The sequence below is a fragment of the Seriola dumerili genome, unplaced genomic scaffold (assembly GCF_002260705.1).
Source record: "Seriola dumerili isolate Sdu_G_001 unplaced genomic scaffold, Sdu_1.0 BDQW01002293.1, whole genome shotgun sequence".
Lineage (NCBI taxonomy): Eukaryota > Metazoa > Chordata > Actinopteri > Carangiformes > Carangidae > Seriola > Seriola dumerili.
This window is the reverse complement of record NW_019176548.1, coordinates 277612-299076: the sequence shown is the minus strand read 5'-3', so window position 1 is coordinate 299076 and position 21465 is coordinate 277612. Positions and strand designations below refer to the sequence as shown.

The following is a 21465-nucleotide window of genomic DNA, read 5'->3' as shown; positions in this document are numbered from 1 at the left end:
TAATATTTTTTTTGTGTCTTTTAATGAACATTGTGAGTGTCTTTATGGTCATTTTGTCTATGACTTTCAAAGAGGAACAGTCACTTCATGTAGTGGCTCTGGCCCAGGGGCCCCTTGACCTCTCAGGCCCCTGTACCTAGTAGGCCCTAGAGGTCAGTGACCCTGTTACCTGTTTTATAATCCTTCCTTGAAATATGGAAACTTAAGTGTGGCTTCTATGACTAAAAGACACTGGACGATCACAAAAAATGCTACATTTGTAGTCTTACTTTTTTAGAAATCAGAGAAAAGTAAGGCTTATTGGTTCCTGACACGGGGAGCCCCTTAAGTAGTCCCAAGTCCCATTGCTGGAATAATCTGCTGTGGGGCCCCAGGGAAAAATGAGCTGTTAGGTCCCAATGATCCTGTTTTCCTGTGGCTGTTAGTGTGTTTTTGTCTGATTGAACACTACATTATACCCAGATTTTCTGTGTGGTACTTTAATTAAACACAATAAAAAAAAATAAAAACAATAAACCCAAAAGATCTTTGGGTTTTGGACTGTTGGTCAAACAAGTGGGAGTTTTTGGAAACTGTGATGAGCATTTTATACACAAAAGGATTCATTAATAAATTGAAAAAAAACAATGGATACTACTCCATTTTACTGGATACATAGGACTCTGAGCAGGGGAGTTATTCTAAAAAAGTAGGCTGCTTAATGCATGAATTCACTTGAAATGGAGAAGCCTATATTTTACAATGTGGTCCTGTTCATTTTACTTGAATAAAGGATCTGAGGCTGTCTTCCACCACTGAAGAAGAAGAATTCAAATGTTATATAACTGTTTGCAGTCAGTGAAAGTACCAGCAGACTCAACAGATTAAACCACACCCATAAGTGCCAGGTGAAAACCCAGTGAGTCATTTTAGAAGCATAAAGGCTCTGACATGTTGGTTAATAACTGTAAAACACATAATCTGATGAGCAACAACAAATATTTATGTGAGAATAAAAACTGAGATCAGGGTGTGGAAATAAAAGTGGGTCACAGATCATCAAGTTTTGTATCAAATACTGGGATTGGTTTATCATTTAAAGTACAGTACATACAAAAGTTGTGTCCTGATGTGACCTTTAATAAAAGAGGCTTCTCCTGTGTTACTGTCACAATATATGATCCAGCTCAGGTGTTGCATGTGTTTGAGAGTGTGACTCAGAGCATGGTCTAATTACAGTCAATAGGCATTGAAAAGAAATCTATTGTAAGGTTAAACTAAACAATTTGATACTTTCCAGTTAATTTGACCCTGAGAAGGTGCAATGGATAAAAAAGGAAGGAAATGATAGGATCAGATAAGATAGATCTAAAAAATATAAAAGTAAAATGTATACATATGATATATTTATGCGTGCATATATAAAAAGTAAAAATTAATAGAAAATAACATTGGCAAAAAAACTAAACAATACATGTAACACATGATAGAAACTGTCCCATGAAATTTACTTTAACATATTGTGTGGTAAAAACAAAAGGATCAGATAAATTGTGCAGTGACAGGTCTGAACATCATAATTTATTTTGGCACTTAAGTTACCAGCTATGTTCACTTGTCAACTTTTGAACTCTCAGGTTATTACATGTCTGTACAGGCTAAGACTGAAATCAAATGCTGACAACTCCATTTTGTTAATTTAGGGTGGCAATAAAAAACATGATTAATAATTTTATGAAAACATTAGCTCTTCACCGTGTGTTATGTAATTTAGGCTGTGAATGAACTATATTTTTTACAATTGTGTTCCCATGAGTCCCTTTAGTGGATTCACCATTGAACTGCCTTTACTGTTGCATCCCTATAGACAAGAAACTTGTTTTGCCCCCTGAGACACATGACTAACATTCTTGTTTCAATGTAAACATCAATACACACCTTTGTTCCCACTTAGAGTGTATGATGTCTATTATTCCTCACATTTCTGTGAATCACATTCCTGGACACATGAGAGTGTTATGTACTGGCATTGTTACCAGGATGCCTGTTGAAAAAAAGGAAGGATAGCGTGCTTCAAAAAATGATTCAAAGTAAGGGAAAATTACAATTACTGAGAGTTAAAAGCTCAATCGAAAATAATTGTTTGTGGTATTTTGTGTACTTTCAAGTGTGTACAGTATACGTGTTCCCAAGCTCAAGAATGAAGCTCCATGCACAAAATAGTCTGGGACAAGCCGATATTTTTTTCATGAGCCAGCTCCATTCACTGAATGAAGACCATTCTATAAGGCTGAAAGCTTAAAAAGCTTGTAAGTGGACTGAGTTAAGATTATTTTGGTTACAGATAAAGGTCTGTGTGTTTAAAGAGGCTATATGTAATTCTCTGCCACTGAATGTGGTTTCTTGTTGGCAGCAGTGGTGGTGATGGTCGTTTCAGCAGTCATTGCATTTACAATCCAAGAGGTTTTAATATGCCCTCTAAGCAGCACTACTTCCTCAGAGCAGCCTGGATGCCACAGTGACTCCCTATTGGGAAGAGACAAGATGGTCGGCTGGACCATTACCATGCTAACTTAGATAGATAGATAGATAGATAGATAGATAGATAGATAGATAGATAGATAGATAGATAGATAGATAGATAGATAGATAGATATTAGGCAGTTCTTGTTCTTAAGCTGAAGAAAAGACGCAATAGAAATATAAGCAAAACAAGAGTTAGCATTGGCGTTGCTTTCCACTGCTGGAGTCAGCTCTTGGCGAGTAAAGGAACAAATTGATGCTGAACTCGCAATGTTTCTTCTAGACTGGTAAAGTAAATAGCTGTTTCTGAGTGACCTAAACATACCTTTGCCATTTCTGCTCTACAATTTCTTGTTACTTAATAATCTACACACCTTAATATGATGATACTGATTTATCTGTGATAAGCCGGGCCCCAGAATCTATGCGTCACGGCAAAACTCACAATACACGCTGCTGGTTTATTTGGCAACACTATCTTTCCGAGGCAACACAGTGTCACTGATACAGGGGCATCTTATCTGTGGTCTCTTCTGATGAAAATTTTTAATGCTCCATGTCTATATGTCGGCCTATTTTTTTTCAATACAAAGTGAGGTTAAGTTCATCCTCAAACTTCATCTCTGTCAGAATGAAAATCCTCTGTTTTCCCATTCAAGACCTGCAGCAAACACTAACTGTATCCGCTCCTTTCTAAAACAGAACGTTTGTGTTTTTGATCTTGGGTCCTGACCTAATTGTGTTCACAATTCCCCAGGGTGACCACATTTAGTGCTTGTGGGTCCAAGTTTTGAAAAAATGTGCCTTCAGTAACACTGATGGCATGGCTTGCAGACAAATGCTTATTTAGACAACAAAAGAGAGATTAAAACTGGCATTTGAAATCGGATACATCTAAAGTAATCCAACAGGCACCTTTTTCAGGCTGTACCCTCATGGTGTATTGTGGTGGTACTCTTTAGGGACGAGTTACTCAGGAGGCCCTTTCGTGTTATGATGCTTCACAAAAGACTTTGGATTTCTTTCAGATAGGTGTGTCCTCTCTTTGCAGACTGTACAAAATAGCACTGAAATTTTCTATTTACAGTTTACAGCCTGAGGTCATAACAAAAACTGAGTCATTACAAAACAAGACTTTTATCACATTAAAAGATCTCAAAAGGTAAAACTTGTGATCAGATCACTGATCCTGGTCTTTCATAGGCCGATCAAAAATTGTTACTTGAAACTTGTTTTGTTGATTTTACATAAAATCTAAGAGCTAAGCATTTCAAATGCAATGTATTTTTTAAAATGTACAATTTCCAACTTTTTCTTGAAACTATTTTCATTACATTTTAAATATTTAATTATCATTTACTTCTGATACCTTAAGTATATTAAGCTGATAAAACATGTGTAGTTAAGACAAATTCCTCTTTGCATATATATGTAAAGAAACAGACAGTTCAGAACTTGGTGTTATTATCACACACACTCCATTACTTAACACCAGAAAAAAAGTCTTGAGGCAGAGAACTGACAGTGTTTTTAAAGAAACTTGTCAAAACACAGCTAGATTAACATAAGGGGAGCTGGAACCACTTGTCATGCCACACCGCATGAAGTTTATTTTACATTAATTCTTATTAAAATTCAAAATGTACAGTACATAAAATATGAAAATGTTAAAAGCGCATCTCATATTACACTATTGTCTGAGTTGTTCCCCTCACACACCCCTTGGAGGGCGACAGTATAAATGGAGAGATCTGGGAGTGAATAGACACAAAATGAAGACTTACAGGTGAGTCCCTAGATTAACTTTATCAACCTTTTTTCCCACTAGTTTAATACTTTTGGTCATATTTATTTATTTATTCTATACTGTATGAAAGAGCCTATACTTTATTAAAAATGTTTTTATTTTTCTTTCCATGTCAATGATGGAGAAAGTGCCAGCTTATTTCTTACTTTCTTGACATGCAAAATGCAGTGTGATACGTTTATGTCCTGTGCAAACCTGTGCAACTGAATGTAAGGGTATCAGTTATTTTATGTTGAAGAACACCTGACAATGCCCAGGTTGAAGCATGTCTTTTGTTTTTCTTTCAAGTGACTGCTTACTGTATGATGCATGATGAGGTTTAAGTTACTCCATTATCTTTGTAAGCTTTTTCCTCATCTTCACAAGGGTAGATAAAAAAAAAGTTTTTTTCAAAGCACTTTCCCTTGAAAGAAGACAGTGAATGCATTGGTTCCCATTGTTTTGCTGTTTTCTCACAGGTCCACACTCAGAACAATGAGGCTGGTCATCCTTGTGTGCCAGCTTGGCCTAATTCTGAGGACAGAGGCCCAGATACCAGATGATTGCATTACCAGTGATACAAACAGACCTCCAGGTTTGTGACATTTTATATGTTCTTTATTTACTGTTATTTTCACACATATACTGCAGTTTGATTTATATCCTCCCTTTTTTTTATCTCTCCTAGAAAACTCTGACATAACTGTGGTCTGTGGCACTGAGCATATGGACCTGAGCATCTATATTTGCCCAGTGTACCAAGCTCTTTACAATGAGTCTCTGATGGTCCTCAATAATGAGTTAAACAAACCTGAGTGTTTTGGGACTGCTGACTGGAGCGTTGACCCACCAGTCTTAAAATTCAAAATCCCCATAAGTCAAACTGCCATCTCCGCCTGCAATAGTGACTTTAAGGTATTCTTGACAATAGCTCTACCTATTATTTTCATGTCTACATCAATTTAGCAACCCTGTCTCCTAGAAATTACATTTATATATTTAACTGATTTGCAGCAAACTCTTCTGTTATTGAAAGAAGGGACATAATTACGTTGTTATTCAACATAATATTGGAAACTGTTTAGTTGTATAGATAGGACGTAGGGTTGAATTGGCACATATCTATCCTCAAATTTACTGGAAGACCTCATGCTATGACAATAAAGAAGATTTCCCATTACACAGAAATGTTAAAATAGTCCAGAATCTGTAGTGAATAGAGTGTAATGTGGTAAAAGTCTGTGTTTTGGTTTTAAAACCAGGATTCCTGCATCAAACCATGAATCAGAAAACTGATTTGAACTGTTTTCACCAAAATATATGTTTTCTTTTTCAATAGATAATCAGTGAGGTTGGGAGTGGAGAGTTTTCCGACTTCTCAAATGTCCAGTTCGTCAACATTTCTGGCATCGTTACCTCCGTAGACCCCTCTGCGGGTATGATCACCTATCGCCCACAGATCCTGTACAAATTCTCCTGTCGTTACCCAATGCAGTATCTCCTGAACAATACTGAACTGGGCGTGTGAGTATGCCAAGTGACACCCTAAATAACACCTGCACTGTGGAATAAGCAGGACTGAACCACATTTTTACTCATCCAAGTTTTTTTAACACATAATGTTAATTCTGTTTCATTCAATACAGATCAGGTGTGAATTTTGCCATACGAGACAACAATGGTAGCTTCATCAGCACGCTGAGTATGCAGCTCTACGAAGTAAGACCTGCTCTAGCTTTTAGAAATGGGCTGAGAATGTTCTTTAACATTTTATAACTTGATTTTGTTCTTACTTTTCAGGATGAACAATACCAAAAGACCCTAAATATCCCACAAACAGGACTCAACCTGAAGACCAAGATTTATGTTGCAGTTAAAGCTACGAATCTAACAGACAGGTATTTAGGTTTTGCCAGTTTACAGTAAACCACAAGTTCTATTAAAAAGAAAAAACATTTAAAATCCACCTGTCTGTCCTGGAAGGTTCAACGTGCTGCTGGACAGATGCTACGCAACAACAAGTCCATATCCCTTCCTTAACACCTATTATGATCTTTTTGTTGGGTGAGTCTCATGTTTGTAACCACAGTATATAATACCTTCCACTTACTGTGACACTCAACTCCAAACTAGCGCTTTGTACTTCCCCATGTGCAGTAACACTACCTGTCTCTTTTTTTTACCCAAGGTGTACACGTGACGCACAAACTAAGGTGGAGCTCAACGGGGCGTCTCAGAAGGCACACTTCTCCTTTGAGGCCTTCAGATTTGTGGAGCACAAGAATCTGACGATTTCCACTTTCTACCTGCACTGTGTCACCAGACTCTGTGAGGTGTCTTCATGTAGCGCATTACTGCCTGTGAGTAAACTTTTTTGGTAAATTCACCAGACTTCCTTTATGAGTTCCTAACATAATTTTAAGATATCACAAATCGGTACATCATGTATGTAAATCGTACTGAGTTCGGTTCGTCTTTACTAATTTTCAACAGAACTGTGGTTCCCAAAGCAGGAGAAAGAGAGAGACTCCGCCTGTGTCAGCCAACACTACAGTCACCTCGCCCGTCATACTTGTGGGCAAACAAAGCAGTGGTGCGTCTTTAACGCAAAATACAACAAACATATCCTTTTATTCTATCATCAGAATATAAAGTAAACAATATAATCTCAAAATAAAATCTTGATTTGCTCAGTTGATTAAATCTGACAAAAACTTATGATAAATAAAATTAACCAGGGCCACAATGACCATTTTAATATCTTAATATCCTTATATGAGTAGTTTTACATTCTGGGGATACTTATTCATTTTTTTTTGCTGAGAGTTAGATGAGAGGATCAATACCTCTCTCATACCTGTAACATTAGAGCCAAAAGGTGGTTATCTTAGCTTAGCTTAGCATAAAGACTGGAAATAGGAAAACCACAAAATGTAATTTATACACTTGCATGGATTAAACAAAGGATTTTTTTTAGACATGTGAATCAGTGAGCTTTAAAGGTGCTGTAGGGGGCATTGTTTTTAACCTTTGGACTGAGCCAGGCTAGCTATTTCAGCCTGTTTCCAGTCTTTAAGCTAAACTAAGCTAAGCTAACTGGCTGCTAAACTGATGGAGATGGGAGTGGTATCAATGCATTTTTCAAAATATAAACTTTTCTTTGATCAGTTATGTTATTAAACACAATAAATGAACCCTGTCAATTTCTGACCATTGTTTTGGCTAAATTTTTCAGGAGATTCTCCAACTTTCTTGGCTTCTCATGGTAAGAATCTTCATTATGAGTATGTGACGTGTATCTGTCACTCTCTGTGATTGTTTGTCTATATGAATACATCGTAATGGCCTGGGTAAAATTGTTTTTGATGGACTACCTTGTTGGTTCATGTTCATTCAGTAACTGGTAACATTATTAATTACTGTAGTCATGAAGTATATCCTCGTGTGATATCTTTATTCTTTTCTTCATCCCTGCTCCTGCAGGTTTGGCATCTGAGAGCAACTACAGCAGCCCTGTGGTGGCTGTGATTGTATGCATCGTCATCCTAGCTATTATCCTGGTCGCCATGGCTGCATACTTTGCATTATACATCAAGCGGAGAAAACCAGTCATCCAGTAACATCCACAGACTGAGAGTGCTGTCCCTTCACTTATTTCACAAACTGCCAGTTTTCCATTTCACATACAAAGCATTATAACACAGTGGTCAGCGATTATCTAGGCATGCAACTTTATAATCATTTCGAATCACATAGTTTATAAATGTGGAGATGAGGGCACAGAACCTGTTATAATAATTGTGTATTATTGTATTATTATATGATTAAACGTTAGCTTTAATCATGTTGTCAGTCATATTGAAGTATTAACTATTGGTGGTATCTTTTGTAATCAGTTAGAAATGGCTCACTTTTCAAATGTTTTCAATGAGAATGATGAAGAAAGTAGTCATGCTTTATTGTTTGATAAAACACATCATTAAACTCTCAGTTTTAACTTTGTCTCTTATGACTGAACAGACTGAATGAGAGAAAGCAAACAGGTTGGTGTAAATGATGAATAACTGGGTAATATAAGTAAAATTGGAAACTTGTGTCGATTATACTGATCTAAACAACAGTTTCTGCTGTACTGTGTCAGTTGTAATTACTGTACATTAAAATATGTGATTAATGTAGAAGACTAATAATTTGAATGTACTGCACTGTACATGTGCTTGATAGCCAGAGTTTGTCCCAAAAGACCCAGGTTATCTGTGTGTCATTTTGACTAGTCATTGATTTGGTAATTTCCATTATTGAAGCATTGAACAAAAATAGAAATTTTAATAGCCCTGAAGTGGCTCTTAATTTTATCCAATCTTGATGCCCTGTCTCATAGAGAAGCCCTGTGTCAAAATCTAGTTTTAAGACTTTGAATATCAATCAACTCCATTATCCTTAAATCTGCAGGAACTGATTTTTTTTTCCATTTGGGGGCAAACTCATAGGGCAGAGACAGGATTAAGGCAAAACAAGTGAATTTACTAAAAAAACTTTGGCAAAACAGAGTACAGTCTGTTCCAGAGTTCAAATCCAAAAATCAGTCCAACCAAAGAGAGGTACAGAGGGATCAGGCAAAAACTCACGATATATTAACAGGGACAGGTCAAAATCTGGAAAAGGTTATATATATATATACAGCTCTGGAAAAAATTAAGATACCACTGCAATTTTTTCTGAAATCAGCATCTCTACATGTATGACAGCCATTCCATTCCAGTGTTGAATTCCAACACAAGCACACCTCATTTTACTTAATGAGGTACTGATTAGGTGATCACCTGAACCAAATCTTATTTAATGAGGAAAAGTATAAAAACCACTGCTGTGGTCATCACTATCCTCTTGCAATAGGACCAGCTGGATGGCAAAAACAGGTGCAGTAGTACCTCAAAAGTAAATAACTATTGGCCATGCCAAGAGAGCTGAAAAGAAAAGTTTTGAGTGAGGAAAAGACGGGTTCAATTCTGGCTTTACTGGCATAGGGATACAGTGATCGTCAGGTTGCTTCCATCCTTAAAATCTCTAAGATGGCAGTTCATAAGAAATAAGGTCAAGCAGCAAACATTGGGGACAACAAAGCTACAGACCGGCAGAGGGCGAATACAACTCTCCACTGACCGGGATGACCGTCAACTCATTCGAATGTCACTCAGCAACCGTAGGATGACATCAAGTGACCTACAGAAAGAATGGCAAAGGGCAGCTGGGGTGAAGTGCACGGCGAGAACGGTTCGAAACAGGCTCCTAGGGGCTGGGCTCAAGTCGCAAAAGACCATAAGGATTGGACCATAGAGGACTGGAGTAAGGTCGTCGTCTCTGATGAGTCCAATTTTCAGCTTTGCCCAACACCTGGTCATCTAATGGTTAGACGGAGACCTGGAGAGGCCTACAAGCCACAGTGTCTCGCAACCATTGTGAAATTTGGTGGAGGATCGGTGATGATCTGGGGGTGCTTCAGCAAGGCTGGAATCGGGCAGATTCGTCTTTGCGAAGGACACATGAATAAAGCCATGTACAAGGTTATCCTTGAAGAAAATTTGCTTTCTTCTGCTCTGGCAATGTTATGATCATTTGGTTATTCCACCAAATATTGATTTCTGAACTCTTCCTAGGTTTAAACATTAGTATTGTGTTGTTTATAAATGAATATGAACTTGTTTTCTTTGCATTATTTGAGGTCTGAAAACACTGCATCTTTTTTGTTATTTCGACCATTTGTCATTTTCTGCAAATAAATAATCTAAATGACAATATTTTTATTTGGAATTTGGGAGAAATGTTGGCAGTAGTTGATAGAATAAAACATTTTACTCAAACACATACCTATAAATAGTAACATCAGAAAAACTGATCATTTTGCAGCGGTCTCTTAATTTATTCCAGAGCTGTATATACACTGTTGCCCATAAAGTTGGAATAATTTTGTTTTCAGACACAATCTTCTGTTTATTCCTATTTAAATGCATCAGTAATCACTTTTGACCAGGTGCAATGATTACATTATGTGTCCCAATTACCCAGGTGAAATGAAATAAATCACATTGTCACAATCATTTGATGGAAAGAGGTAAAAAAAATATATTTTATTCCAACTTTATGAGCAACAGTGTATATACACAAACTACAATCTGGCAAACAACAATGGCAAAGTGACTGGTACATATACTGAGGAGTAAATGAGCAAATGAGCAGCAGGTGTGTAGCAGAACGAGCAGGCTGGCAGACAATGCAGAGGGAGTGCTAGTGGGTGGAGACTGAGGGCAGGTGCTGACTGGAGAATGAGCAGAGGGGTTTGTGCAGGATAGACAGCAGGAGGGTGGGGGTCAAGAGGGGCAGGAAGCTCCAGCAGAGTCCAGACTTTGTTTTAGTGTCCCATGTCTTTATAAGCACTTGAGAGAAAAACCAAAAGGATCAGAGCTGGTTCATAGCTTCCATTTATCAATCCAGTAAGAATCTTATTACAATGTTGTCCTATTCACATCACCTCAACTTTTGCAATAAATGAATGCGTTTCAGTGAGTTATCATTATACTTCCCATCTCAAAAATCACAAGCTACTGGGGATGCTACATCCAATATTGAAATAGCCGATTTGTGTTCACACATAAAAAAACAGTGGGCATGTACTTTTTCCAAAGACCTTGTGTTGAGGAAGTTCTGCATATTTGATGTTGATGCCCAGCTAATGTTACTGTATTGTATGACAAGTTTCCTTTTTTGTCTTTTTGGGGTTTTTTTGGCCTATATAAAAGGAGAGATTGGAAAACAGATAGACAGACACCAAATGAAGACTTACAGATGAGTTTCTGAAAGGAAGAGAACAGCTTTATACATGTCAGATGGTGCTACAGTCACCTTGCCTGCCACCCTCATCCATCTTCTTTGCAGGTGTATCATCTGTGAACTTACAGCAGGACTATGGTGGCTGTAAGTGCCTGCAATGTCATCTTAACTATTTGTTTTTCCATCTGAAAACCAATCATTCAGTAAAATCCTCAGAGGGAAAGAGATATTACATGTAGTGATTGAAAAAAATTGACCTGCAGCAGCCACTTTCCACTCCAAAACTTCCTCTAACATTAATGAAAATTTGTAGAACAATAAAAAAGAGAGACTTGTAAAAGATGTTCAGTATTTAATTTCTTTAATCCCACTTGTGGTTAATACATTTAAGTGCAATAGTCCATCATACGTAAGATATGCTGTCAAATTACATTTATTACAATACTGTCAACATATGTGTTAGTCTAAGAAACTAAGGTTTTCAGAAGATAGAGATGCTTCAGTGAATAAAAGGCTGTAATAACAGTTTGAGGTGACACAAGATAAATACAGTATAGGAAGATTGGTTTCTTAAAGGTCCAGTGCAATAAAAATACATTACCCAGTGTTTTAGTATTACTTAACAAAGGACATGCCAAAATAAAGTTACCTAAGGGAGATCTAGACCAAAGCTATATGGTGCTGGGCTTTAAAAAAAAAGAAGAAAAAGAAATACTTGAGAAAATAAATACTAAATTCTGAAATGTAGAATCTGATAGACTGATTTAAGTACACAGAAATGTTCTTTTTCTATTTAAAAATAAAGTCACCCTGAACCTTTTCAACCATCATTATTGTGGACATTTGAGTGACATCCCTTGAGAAAATATAATAAATATACATCAATAATGTTTCAGTGCAACAGTGCATTTTTGCTGTTGGCCATTACATTTCTTACTGCTGCTGTTTGTTAATATTAGCCTTGCAGAAAACTAACTGTGATCACTGTATGTCTTGATAATTTGGCTTTTAAGGTATTCAGGTAGTGAAGAGGTGTGCTGCATGCTGGGAGCAAGTAAGACATTGCTTTAGAAATCAAAACAGTAGATACTTACACCTCTGGAGAGCCAAGAGTGTGAATCCTGATTCTGTTGCAACATAAGCCTTAATTCAAAAGAACAATATGTAATTTAAATACTATAATGGTTCAGCTTTCACCTTTTTCAAGGCTTTCAAACATGAATGCCACTAGACAAAGAGCAAGAGTGTAGTATATAGGGCATCGTAATCAAGAAAAAAAAAGAGAATTACTACCTCGCAGCCAACCACTCAAGTTGCAGAAAATATGGTCACAATCTCCCCTCCCTGAGTTTAGATAGATAGATAGATGGATAGATAGATAGATACTTTATTCATCCCCTAGGGGAAATTCATGTGTCCATTATCTCATTGTTGATAATAATAACAACAGTTAATAATAAATAAACAATTATAATTAAATCAGTCCACTTCTTTTGGCTGAGGCGTTGTATAGCCTGATGGCAGTGGGAACAAAGGATCTCCTGAACCTCTCTGTCCTGCAGCGCAGTGAGATGAGACGTTTGCTGCAGCTGTAGCTGCTTCTCTGTCCTGCCAGAATGTTGTGGAGAGGATTGTTGGTATTGTCCAAGATACGTGGCACAGAGGCATAAAGATGCTTAGTGTGGATATTAATTATAGCTATACTTTTCTATGAACAGATGTTCTCCCAGAATTTCTTGTGTGTTGTTGTTTGAAAGGTTTTTATTGGGTGTTTATTGCAGTGTGATTGCTGTATGGTTTCTTGATTACATTTCCCTGAGTGCCTCTGTGCTGTTTTTTTGTTCAGTGACATTCTTGCTTGAAAACCCTTTAAATGGCTAAAACATGTACCTGTAGATGTCTTTAATTTCTTTTTTACCTTGTTTCCTTTTGATAGTCACAGTTGTGTGTCACTCTCCAGAGGTGTTCATTTCTTTTATAATATTATTTCCCCTTTTCCTGAAACACCTGTAGAGTTTCAACAAAGATCTGAAAGTGTTCACAATGCCACACCGTTTAAGAAATCACTTTGTCAGGTGGCTCCACAGATTGCTGTAAAATTACAGCCACAGGCTTGAGTCCTAATTTTTCACTCCAGTGTCTTCACTTTATTTTTCATCATATTTTTTAAATCTAAATTTAAATCAGAGCACTGGATTGTTAAAGCAATTATTTTAATGTGTTTTTACCTTTCAAACATAATATTGCCTTTGCACTTGCCAGGTGTTTTACCTTTGCTTATTTGAAAGCAGTTTTTGCAGAGTTCACCATTCGTAATGGGAGTACGTCCTCCACCCATTCATTAGGGGTAGCCATCATGCGCTCCCACAGGGCCACCTCATAGGGAGTTGAGTCCATCCAATCCACCAGTGCTCCATAACTTTTGCCTACAGGGAGAAATAAAATCATTAAAAACATGTCTATTTACTGATAATCTGTGTTTTTTATTACTTGGCCATTCATACAGATTTTGGAATTTTGTTAATGTGTATATGTTTAGCTTTTAACTCATTTTAGACATCATTGCAATTCATTTTTACTTTCATAGCTTTTATTCTGTTTTATATTTACCATTTCATAATGGAAGTGAATGGGAAGAATAGTTAAATTTACTGATATGTCAACTTGTCTCTCTTCTACATACTATGATCTACAAACGTTAAATTTAAATCAAAGCTTAAACAGGTCACAGTATGATCACAGTTGTATGTGATCAGTCTTGTTCAGGTTTCTGATTTCTTTCATACTCTTTGTTTTGTGAATTTACATTTTACACAGTTTTATGTTCTTTTAGATCAAATGATGTTTATTGGCCCAGTCAGAGACTGATCAAGGTATCAAATGTACCTGCTGTTTAAGTTTTCCAAACAAGAAAAAATTTGTTGAGTAGCTCTCAGCCCTCAGTCGCTGTTATTTTTCACACATTATACATTTAAATGTGAATCTATGTCACTAAGAATGTAAACATCAAACCAATCTTAACCGGATGAAAGAGTTTATCTTCAATTTCCCATTCACTGCCACTACAGCTGAAATCTTTCTGCACAAGCACAGCTGTAAACTGCAGTATTTGAATATCATGTACACACATGACATATCAGCATGCTCAGCCACCGCTGTTGCAACTTAAGCTGTAAAAAATCTAAGTGATAAGATATTTGCTTTATGAGATATGATTGTCTATATAAGAGGCATCATGTATCCTTGCCTTACCTAAATGGTTGTACAGCCAGTGAACACCTGCACAGTTGTTTGGCTGATTAGCTAAATAGTCCATTTACTGGACTCAAAATTATCCCACAATGCAACATAAAGAAAGTGTACCAACCAGGAGCTGACTACCATCATGTGTCCAAAAAAGATTTACAGTTGCAATCAAAATTATTCAACCCCCATTGCATTTTAGGTTTATTGGCAAAATTTAAAATTTTTCAGGTGTTTGCTATAAACAAATTACACAAGAATAGTTTAAATAGTTAAATAAAACTAATATTACAAGGACTTTATCCAAATTCAACACTAAATCCTACTTTCAATGACTACTGAAGTCTCAAAAATATTCAACCCCCTGAACAGAATTCCTCATAAGAGCACGCATTAGCAAATCAGGTGTGGTCTCAAGCACACCTGATGCAACCAATCAAGGGCTTCATTAGTTGCATCAGGTGTGCTTGAGATAGAACACCTCAAATACCTGGACTGTTGACGGTGATGTTTCATTGAATGTTAGAAATATGGCTAAGTCAAGAGAATTGTTCAAATGTTCAGAGAAGAGATCATTGCTTTGCACAAACAAGGAAAAGGATACAAAAAGATAACAAAGGCACTGAATGTTCCTAGAGATACAGTTGGAAGCATAGTTCGCAATTTTAAAGTTAAAGGTGGCTACACTACCTGAATGTGGCAGAAAGAGGAAGCTATCAACGGCTGCCACCAGAGTCCTGAGGAGGCAGGTGGTCAAAAACCCTCGACTGACTGCAAAAGACCTGCAGCAAGACTTGGTGGCAGCAGGCACTGAGGTTTCAGTTTCCACAGTAAGGCGCATACTAAACACTGAAGGGCTCCATGCCCGAACTCCAAGATGTACACCACTACTGGCCCAAAAGCACAAGAAAAGTCTGCTCCAATTTGCTTAAAAAAATATAAATAAGCCAAAGAGGTTTTGGGATTCTGTTCTGTGGAGCAATGAAACAAAACTGGAACTTTTCGGGCCTATGGATCAGCGGTATGTCTGGAGGAGGAAGCATATGCTGAAAAGAACACCCTGCCTACAGTGAAGTATGGCGGTGGCTCAGTGATGCTCTGGGGCTGCTTCGCTTCCTCTGGCACTGGAAACTTGCAGCGTGTGGAGGGCAAGATGGATTCAATCAAGTATCAGGAAATCCTGGGAGAAAATGTCATGCCGTCTGTGAGGAAGCTGAAGCTTCTTGAGCGCAATTGAAAATCTCTGGTGGGATTTGAAAAAGGTGGTTGCAGCATGCAAACCTAAGAATATTAGTGAACTGAAGGCCTTTGCCCATGAGGAATGGGCTAAGATTCCTCAGGAACGCTGCCAGAAGCTGGTGTCTGGCTATGCATCACGTTTGCATCAGGTCATAACAGCAAAAGGGTGCTCTACTAAGTACTAAAGATGCTTGTCATGAAGGGGTTGAATAATTTTGAGACTGCAGTAGTCATTAAATGTAGCATTTTGTGTTGAATTTGGAGATACCACTTGTAATATTAGTTGTGTTGAGCTATTTAAATTGTTCTTGTTTGATTTGTTTATTGCAAACAGCAATTTGAACATTATTGCAAACAGCACTTTGTACATTTTGCCAATAAACCTAATTTGCAGTGGGGGTTGAATAATTTTGATTGCAACTGTAGGTAGAGCTTAAACGATCAGTTGATGTACAGAAATTACATTTTTAAATTGTTTGAGGCAATTTTCAAGCAAAAATGCCAAACGTCGCCTAGTTCCAGCTTCTAAATTGTGATGCTGCTGCTTTTCTGTACTGTTGGTTGGACAAAACCAGCAATTTGAAGACTTCACCTTGGGCTTTAGGAAAGGGTGATGGGAAGTGATCAACATTTTTGCTGACTAAAAACTCTTATAAATGATGTTCTGGAGATATCCCTGCAAATGAATCTCAACACTGCAGAGTACTGGGAGTAATTCCTGAAAACTGCAAACGTTCACATTTATTACATTTTCTTATTGGTTACAGCAAAGACAGGTAAATGAACACTGGCGCCTTTCACAGCAGAACAAAGGAAGTCTATGAAATAGAAATAAATACCTACAAAATGGAACTGTAGGGAAAAAAAAAAAAAAAACAATGCCACCACTCAGCAGGAATAATATTTTAGGCATATGAAACAGTGAATGTGTCATAATGCAACTCTGCTATTATGAATTCCTCAACTGTACTCAGCTTTTATTTGTCTTTTTAATGAGTTTTCTTTTCTTCTTGGCAGGCAGAAAATAATTTTAATCTGATACACAATACATTGGATCAAAATCTCTGTATAGCAGGTAGTGAATGCAGGTTAAGTGAATGATTTGACGGCTCAGTGGTCACTGATGACCCACAAAGAAAAGCCTCAGTTTCAAACCCCACTATGGCTGCCTGACAGATTTTCACCAGAACATGCAGTTTTCTAGTTTATATATAAACCAATATGATGCTCAAGAACTGGATGGAACTCTTCCACCAATACCTGTTCCAGCTCCGAGCCTCAGGCCCCCCAGCAGGTTGCTCGCTAGCCTGTCTCGGTCCCAGACAGTGAGCTCCACACAGGCTTCCGATAGATCAGCCTCTCTGATGCCATCGTACACCATCGTGTGGTTAAACACTGGATCCACTGTCCTCCGCAGCACGCGTGTCTTCTGCCGACTCTTCCTGCTCGTGTCTGGCAGCACAAAGCTTGAGATGACGGGGAAAAAGGAAACATGCTGACTGATACAGCAGAAAACTTAAAACTGATCCTTACTTGTGTGGAACATATTGAGCATACCACTTCACATATGGGTCAATGGTGGCCCTGATTAGAGGCAGGTTCTTGCATTCCTTCACCCAAATGTGAATCTCTCCGGTGTTGGGACCGTCTTTAGCTACACCTATAAAGAAGAAATGACACACAAAATGTTTATGCCCCAGGAAGTCAAAGCTCAGTAACTACATTTCGCTTGATCAAAACTGAGTCAACATGTGAATCTGACCTTCTGAAATCCATTTTACCAAATAAATTGTTATCATGCTATTGGCATTTGTGCTTTCTAGTTAAACCAGAGTGAGTCAAGAGGCAGTAACAATACTCTGACTGTTTAATTACTGCATTCTGGCTTTGTTTTCCTTTCCAGGCTGCAGTAAATACACTCTGGCTTACTGCACTAAATAAATACACTAAATGTGTATTTCCCTAGCTTTGACCAGTCATTTAAAACTTTGACGTCATTTAAAACGACATCTTAGTAATTCAGTTTGTGATTCCACTAAACTAAATAAACAAAAATTATAACATCCCATCCAAATCAATATTTACCTTCCTAGCTAAAGAAAAAGTGGTTCAATTCTTATTAACGTAAGACTGTTGTGTGCAGACCTTCACTGTGGGTGATCTGTGGCAGGAAACGTATGGCGAGCCTCATCTCTCCTCGCCCATTTGATGGCACTGGAGTGGGTGTAGTCTGAAAAGTTTTACAGAGGATACTTTACATAAACAGTGCATCCAAAAATCCATCATGAAGCTCCAAGATTCCTTTGTACACAGGTTACACAATGACTACAGTGCATGTGATATAATCAGCTCAAATAGACTCCAGGCAGGCTGACCACATTCCTAGATAAACCGTGGATAAAGTAGCCCGTATGGGTGTTTTTCTTCTTACCCTTGCTTTCAGGGCTAAGTCATTCATCTGGGTGTGGTCAAAGTCCCACTTGGAGAGGTCCACGTCTACCTCGCCGAGGAAACTGTTCCTGCCAAAAGTGTCGTTATGCCAAACGGAGAGAATGAGCGTCTGAGTTCTGAGGTACTCCATGCGAACACGATACTGTAAGGACAGAGAAGAGGGAGCTGCTTTTGTTTGCTGATTGTCAGGCATGCTAGGTATTAAACATGACAGTGTGAGAAAGTATCTGTGTGTGTTTAGTACAACTGGCATTATGTGCATCTGTGGATACTAACTCTGAGGATTTCATTGAAAGTTGGATTTAGTGTCTTCTTTTTTACAGATGTTTTCCTCTTTCCCAGATTAGCTTTGTCGGGTACCAGGTAGCTTTTGACATACCTTTAAAAAGCAAAAAAAAAAAAAAAAGAAAAAAGTTACAAAATCATTTCAAAATCTCCTTATGAAGTGTGGCCACTTTGTAATTTATAGTACAACACATATGTACAATAAAATATAACTAAGCTGTACATCATTAGATTATGTTCTGAAGATGTTATTTACCAGTGTGCTGACATATTATTATTGATTTATCCCCTGCAAATATTCAGTGGCTGCTGATGTCAGACACTTGAGTTCAGTTTTTTTAGGTTAGAGAATAAAAGAAAGGAATGGAAAGCAGCACACTCTGACCAAGTATCATCAGATTTGAACTCAAATGTCCTTAATTCCTGATAGTTGCCCGAAAGTAAGTAACATCATCTTTTTCCTAATGAGCCCTTCCCACTTCAAACGAGCAAACTGTGTGTGAGGTGACCATGAGCTTGACCTTTGACCTTTAACCACCAAAATGTAATCATTCATTCATTCTTGGAATGTGAATGTTTGTGCCAAATTTAGAGATATCCTGTTGTACAAGAATAGGACAGATGGATGGTTGGACGGATTTATAGCTGTGGTCTGATTTGTTTAGTTGAATTGTAGCCTCGTTCTGATTGGTCGATTTGTCGCCTTGTTCTGATCTGGTCGATTGGTGAGTGTGAGAACTTTCCCCTCCTGTGTTTGACTTCTGCCCACAGGCCAGCACTTCTTTGGAATAGGTGTGTGTTTTTCTTCAGGTCATCAGTTTTCAGAGAATGAATGCTACATACAGTATGAAAACATTAATCTGAGATGGATTTCAGGTACAGTACTCACGGATCCGAGCGACCCCTCTTTGGGTCGACTGCAGCCAAGTCTCGGCACTCAGCCACGAAGATGTGAAACTCCCTGAGCCTCTGAATGTAGTTGATGGAAAACTGGATATTTCCCTGAACCTCCACATTCCCAAAGTCCCCGCTGTACATGGTCATTACACTTCCACTCAACTACAAACACACACAAACAAGCAACCAAACATTTTATTTTACCAGTGATATATGCATTACCAACTGCAATCAATACAGAAATGTTTTTATTGGACAATTTGTGATTTGTGTTTTGTGAAAAGTTAATCTGTCTGTTAGAGATAGATGTGAAGGACAGAACTTTTAGTCAGAGTTTGGTGCAGTGGCGGGGCAGTTAACAAGACGTACATTTGCAAAACCAACAAGTTAGTCCTCATCCTCAAAGGCTTTTCTCATGCAAAAAAAACACTGCTTGAAAACAGTTGGGGAGAAATGCAATTGAAGTGGCTGTTTTTTTCCCCAATGGTCACAAGGGGCAACAATGAGCCAATCCCACAATCAAAAACGACAATCAAAGACAAGATTCATGCTTTATCTGAAATGTTTTCAAACAGTGTTTTTAGTAAAGACTTTAAGGATGAGGACAAACTGGTTTTGCAAGTGTACATCTTGTTAACCTCAGCACACAGTCGATTACTGAAGCTTTTCTAAAGGAGACCTCCAGGACTGTCCCAAACATGGCTAGTGCCTACGATGAGTCTGATGGTGTCGGAAACATTGTTTAAACTCTTATAAACTGAGAGGGGCATAACATGTGTGTTGTGGACTGAAACAGTGATATTACTCCTAACAAAAAAACAAACTATGGGTTAATATCAGTCACAATTTAGGCTTAAACACCAACAAGCAGTGCAGTTTAAGAGAGGAGTGTCTGAATGTGAAGCGTGCTAATGTGTTAGCAATGCATGCTACTGTGTGTGAACATACAGAAGACACAGACGCCATGCCAGAGGAGCTGGTGAGGTTAGTCATCGAGCTGCCCGTCATTAGTCTTCCTCTATGGTAACTCTCCTCGCAGGTGGAGTCAGTGTCCCTGCCAGCATCCTGCAACACAGACAGCAGGCACAGAAAGCTCTGTGCACAGGGATGCAGAGCACGCTTTGACCTACTGGACTAAAAGATGCAGGGGTGGTTTTACCTCTTTCTGCAAGAACGAAGGAACTGATTTGCTCATCTTCTTCAGGTGGTCTGGATCCGAAAATAAGGATGAGGAGGGTGACGGGATGGACGATACTAAAGAGAGGTTGATTGGAAAGCAAAATATACTCTAAATATACTCTTTACTAGACTGCCAGTAGCAAAAAACATCCATAATGAAAAGGATCGGGCAATTTTTACCATCACTAATGCGTCTGTCAGAAGTTGGGTCTTGTCTTCTTTCTTGGCCTGTGAGAAACAATCAAAGGAATCTCTGTCACGCAAAACTATCAGTGCATTTGGGAAAATTTTGACTTTGAAGTAGTTGACATGCTCACGTGGTGATAAAGATGCTGTGATGTCCTCCATACTTTTAGCCAGATTTTTAGGCCGAGCCTCTGCTCGCCTCAATGCTTTCCTTATAGGGTTTTGGCCCTCATCATCATTTTCGCCTGCAGCATGTATTGGGGGAAGAAAAGCTGTGATTAACTGGGTTTGTTTGTTGGCTTAAAGACAGTTTTCCATGCTCAAATTAGTTGATGCAGCAGTGCGTCCAGCTATTGACATGATGGGCTAACATAAAATCCTGCACGTAGTAATGTAAATACCGAGTTTGAGGGATATATACAGGTATAGCCCTTGATTCAAAAGCATTAAAACAACTATGAAATAAAGCTCTCATGTCACTGAAGTTGCAGTTCGGTGAGACATCTGTTTTTCTTCGTGTGGTCCCTGTAAAGTTAGAGCTATGTATCGCCCAGCCCACAGATTAAACATAGGCAGGTGAGCGCAGGTACACACACTGTTTACAGAGATTTGCTTCAGCCAACACAGATAATCCCACACGAACATGATATCAAGGATACTGTTGGATACAACCCAAAGTGATCTATGACTATGTAAACATGATTTATTATGTAAATATGAAATTTTTTATCAAAAATCTGTTTACTGTTGACTGTATAGGAGATTTATGCAGCCTTTAATGTTTGACTTTAACTCGTTTTATTCTCAATATTTACTGCTGATTTTATTTATTTATTTATTTTTTTTAAATCTAATTTACTGAAAACGTC

General features: G+C 38.0%; 1 protein-coding gene across 1 annotated transcript; it reads left to right on the top strand.

The window, feature by feature from the left end:
• The first annotated feature begins 4274 nt into the window (after nucleotides 1–4274).
• On the top strand, nucleotides 4275–7908 carry LOC111239342 (zona pellucida-like domain-containing protein 1). The gene is made up of 10 exons (XM_022769205.1): nucleotides 4275–4288; nucleotides 4768–4883; nucleotides 4977–5203; nucleotides 5628–5812; nucleotides 5935–6007; nucleotides 6089–6186; nucleotides 6272–6352; nucleotides 6477–6648; nucleotides 6782–6881; nucleotides 7772–7908. Exons 1-10 carry the CDS (start codon nucleotides 4275–4277, stop codon nucleotides 7906–7908), a joined length of 1203 nt encoding a protein of 400 aa, XP_022624926.1.
• The last annotated feature ends 13557 nt before the right edge of the window (nucleotides 7909–21465 follow it).

Coding starts and splice junctions, on each gene's coding strand:
- LOC111239342 (XM_022769205.1), top strand. Junction 6,187..6,271: donor GCTACGAATCTAACAGACAG/GTATTTAGGTTT, acceptor CTGTCCTGGAAG/GTTCAACGTGCTGCTGGACA. Junction 6,649..6,781: donor CATGTAGCGCATTACTGCCT/GTGAGTAAACTT, acceptor AATTTTCAACAG/AACTGTGGTTCCCAAAGCAG.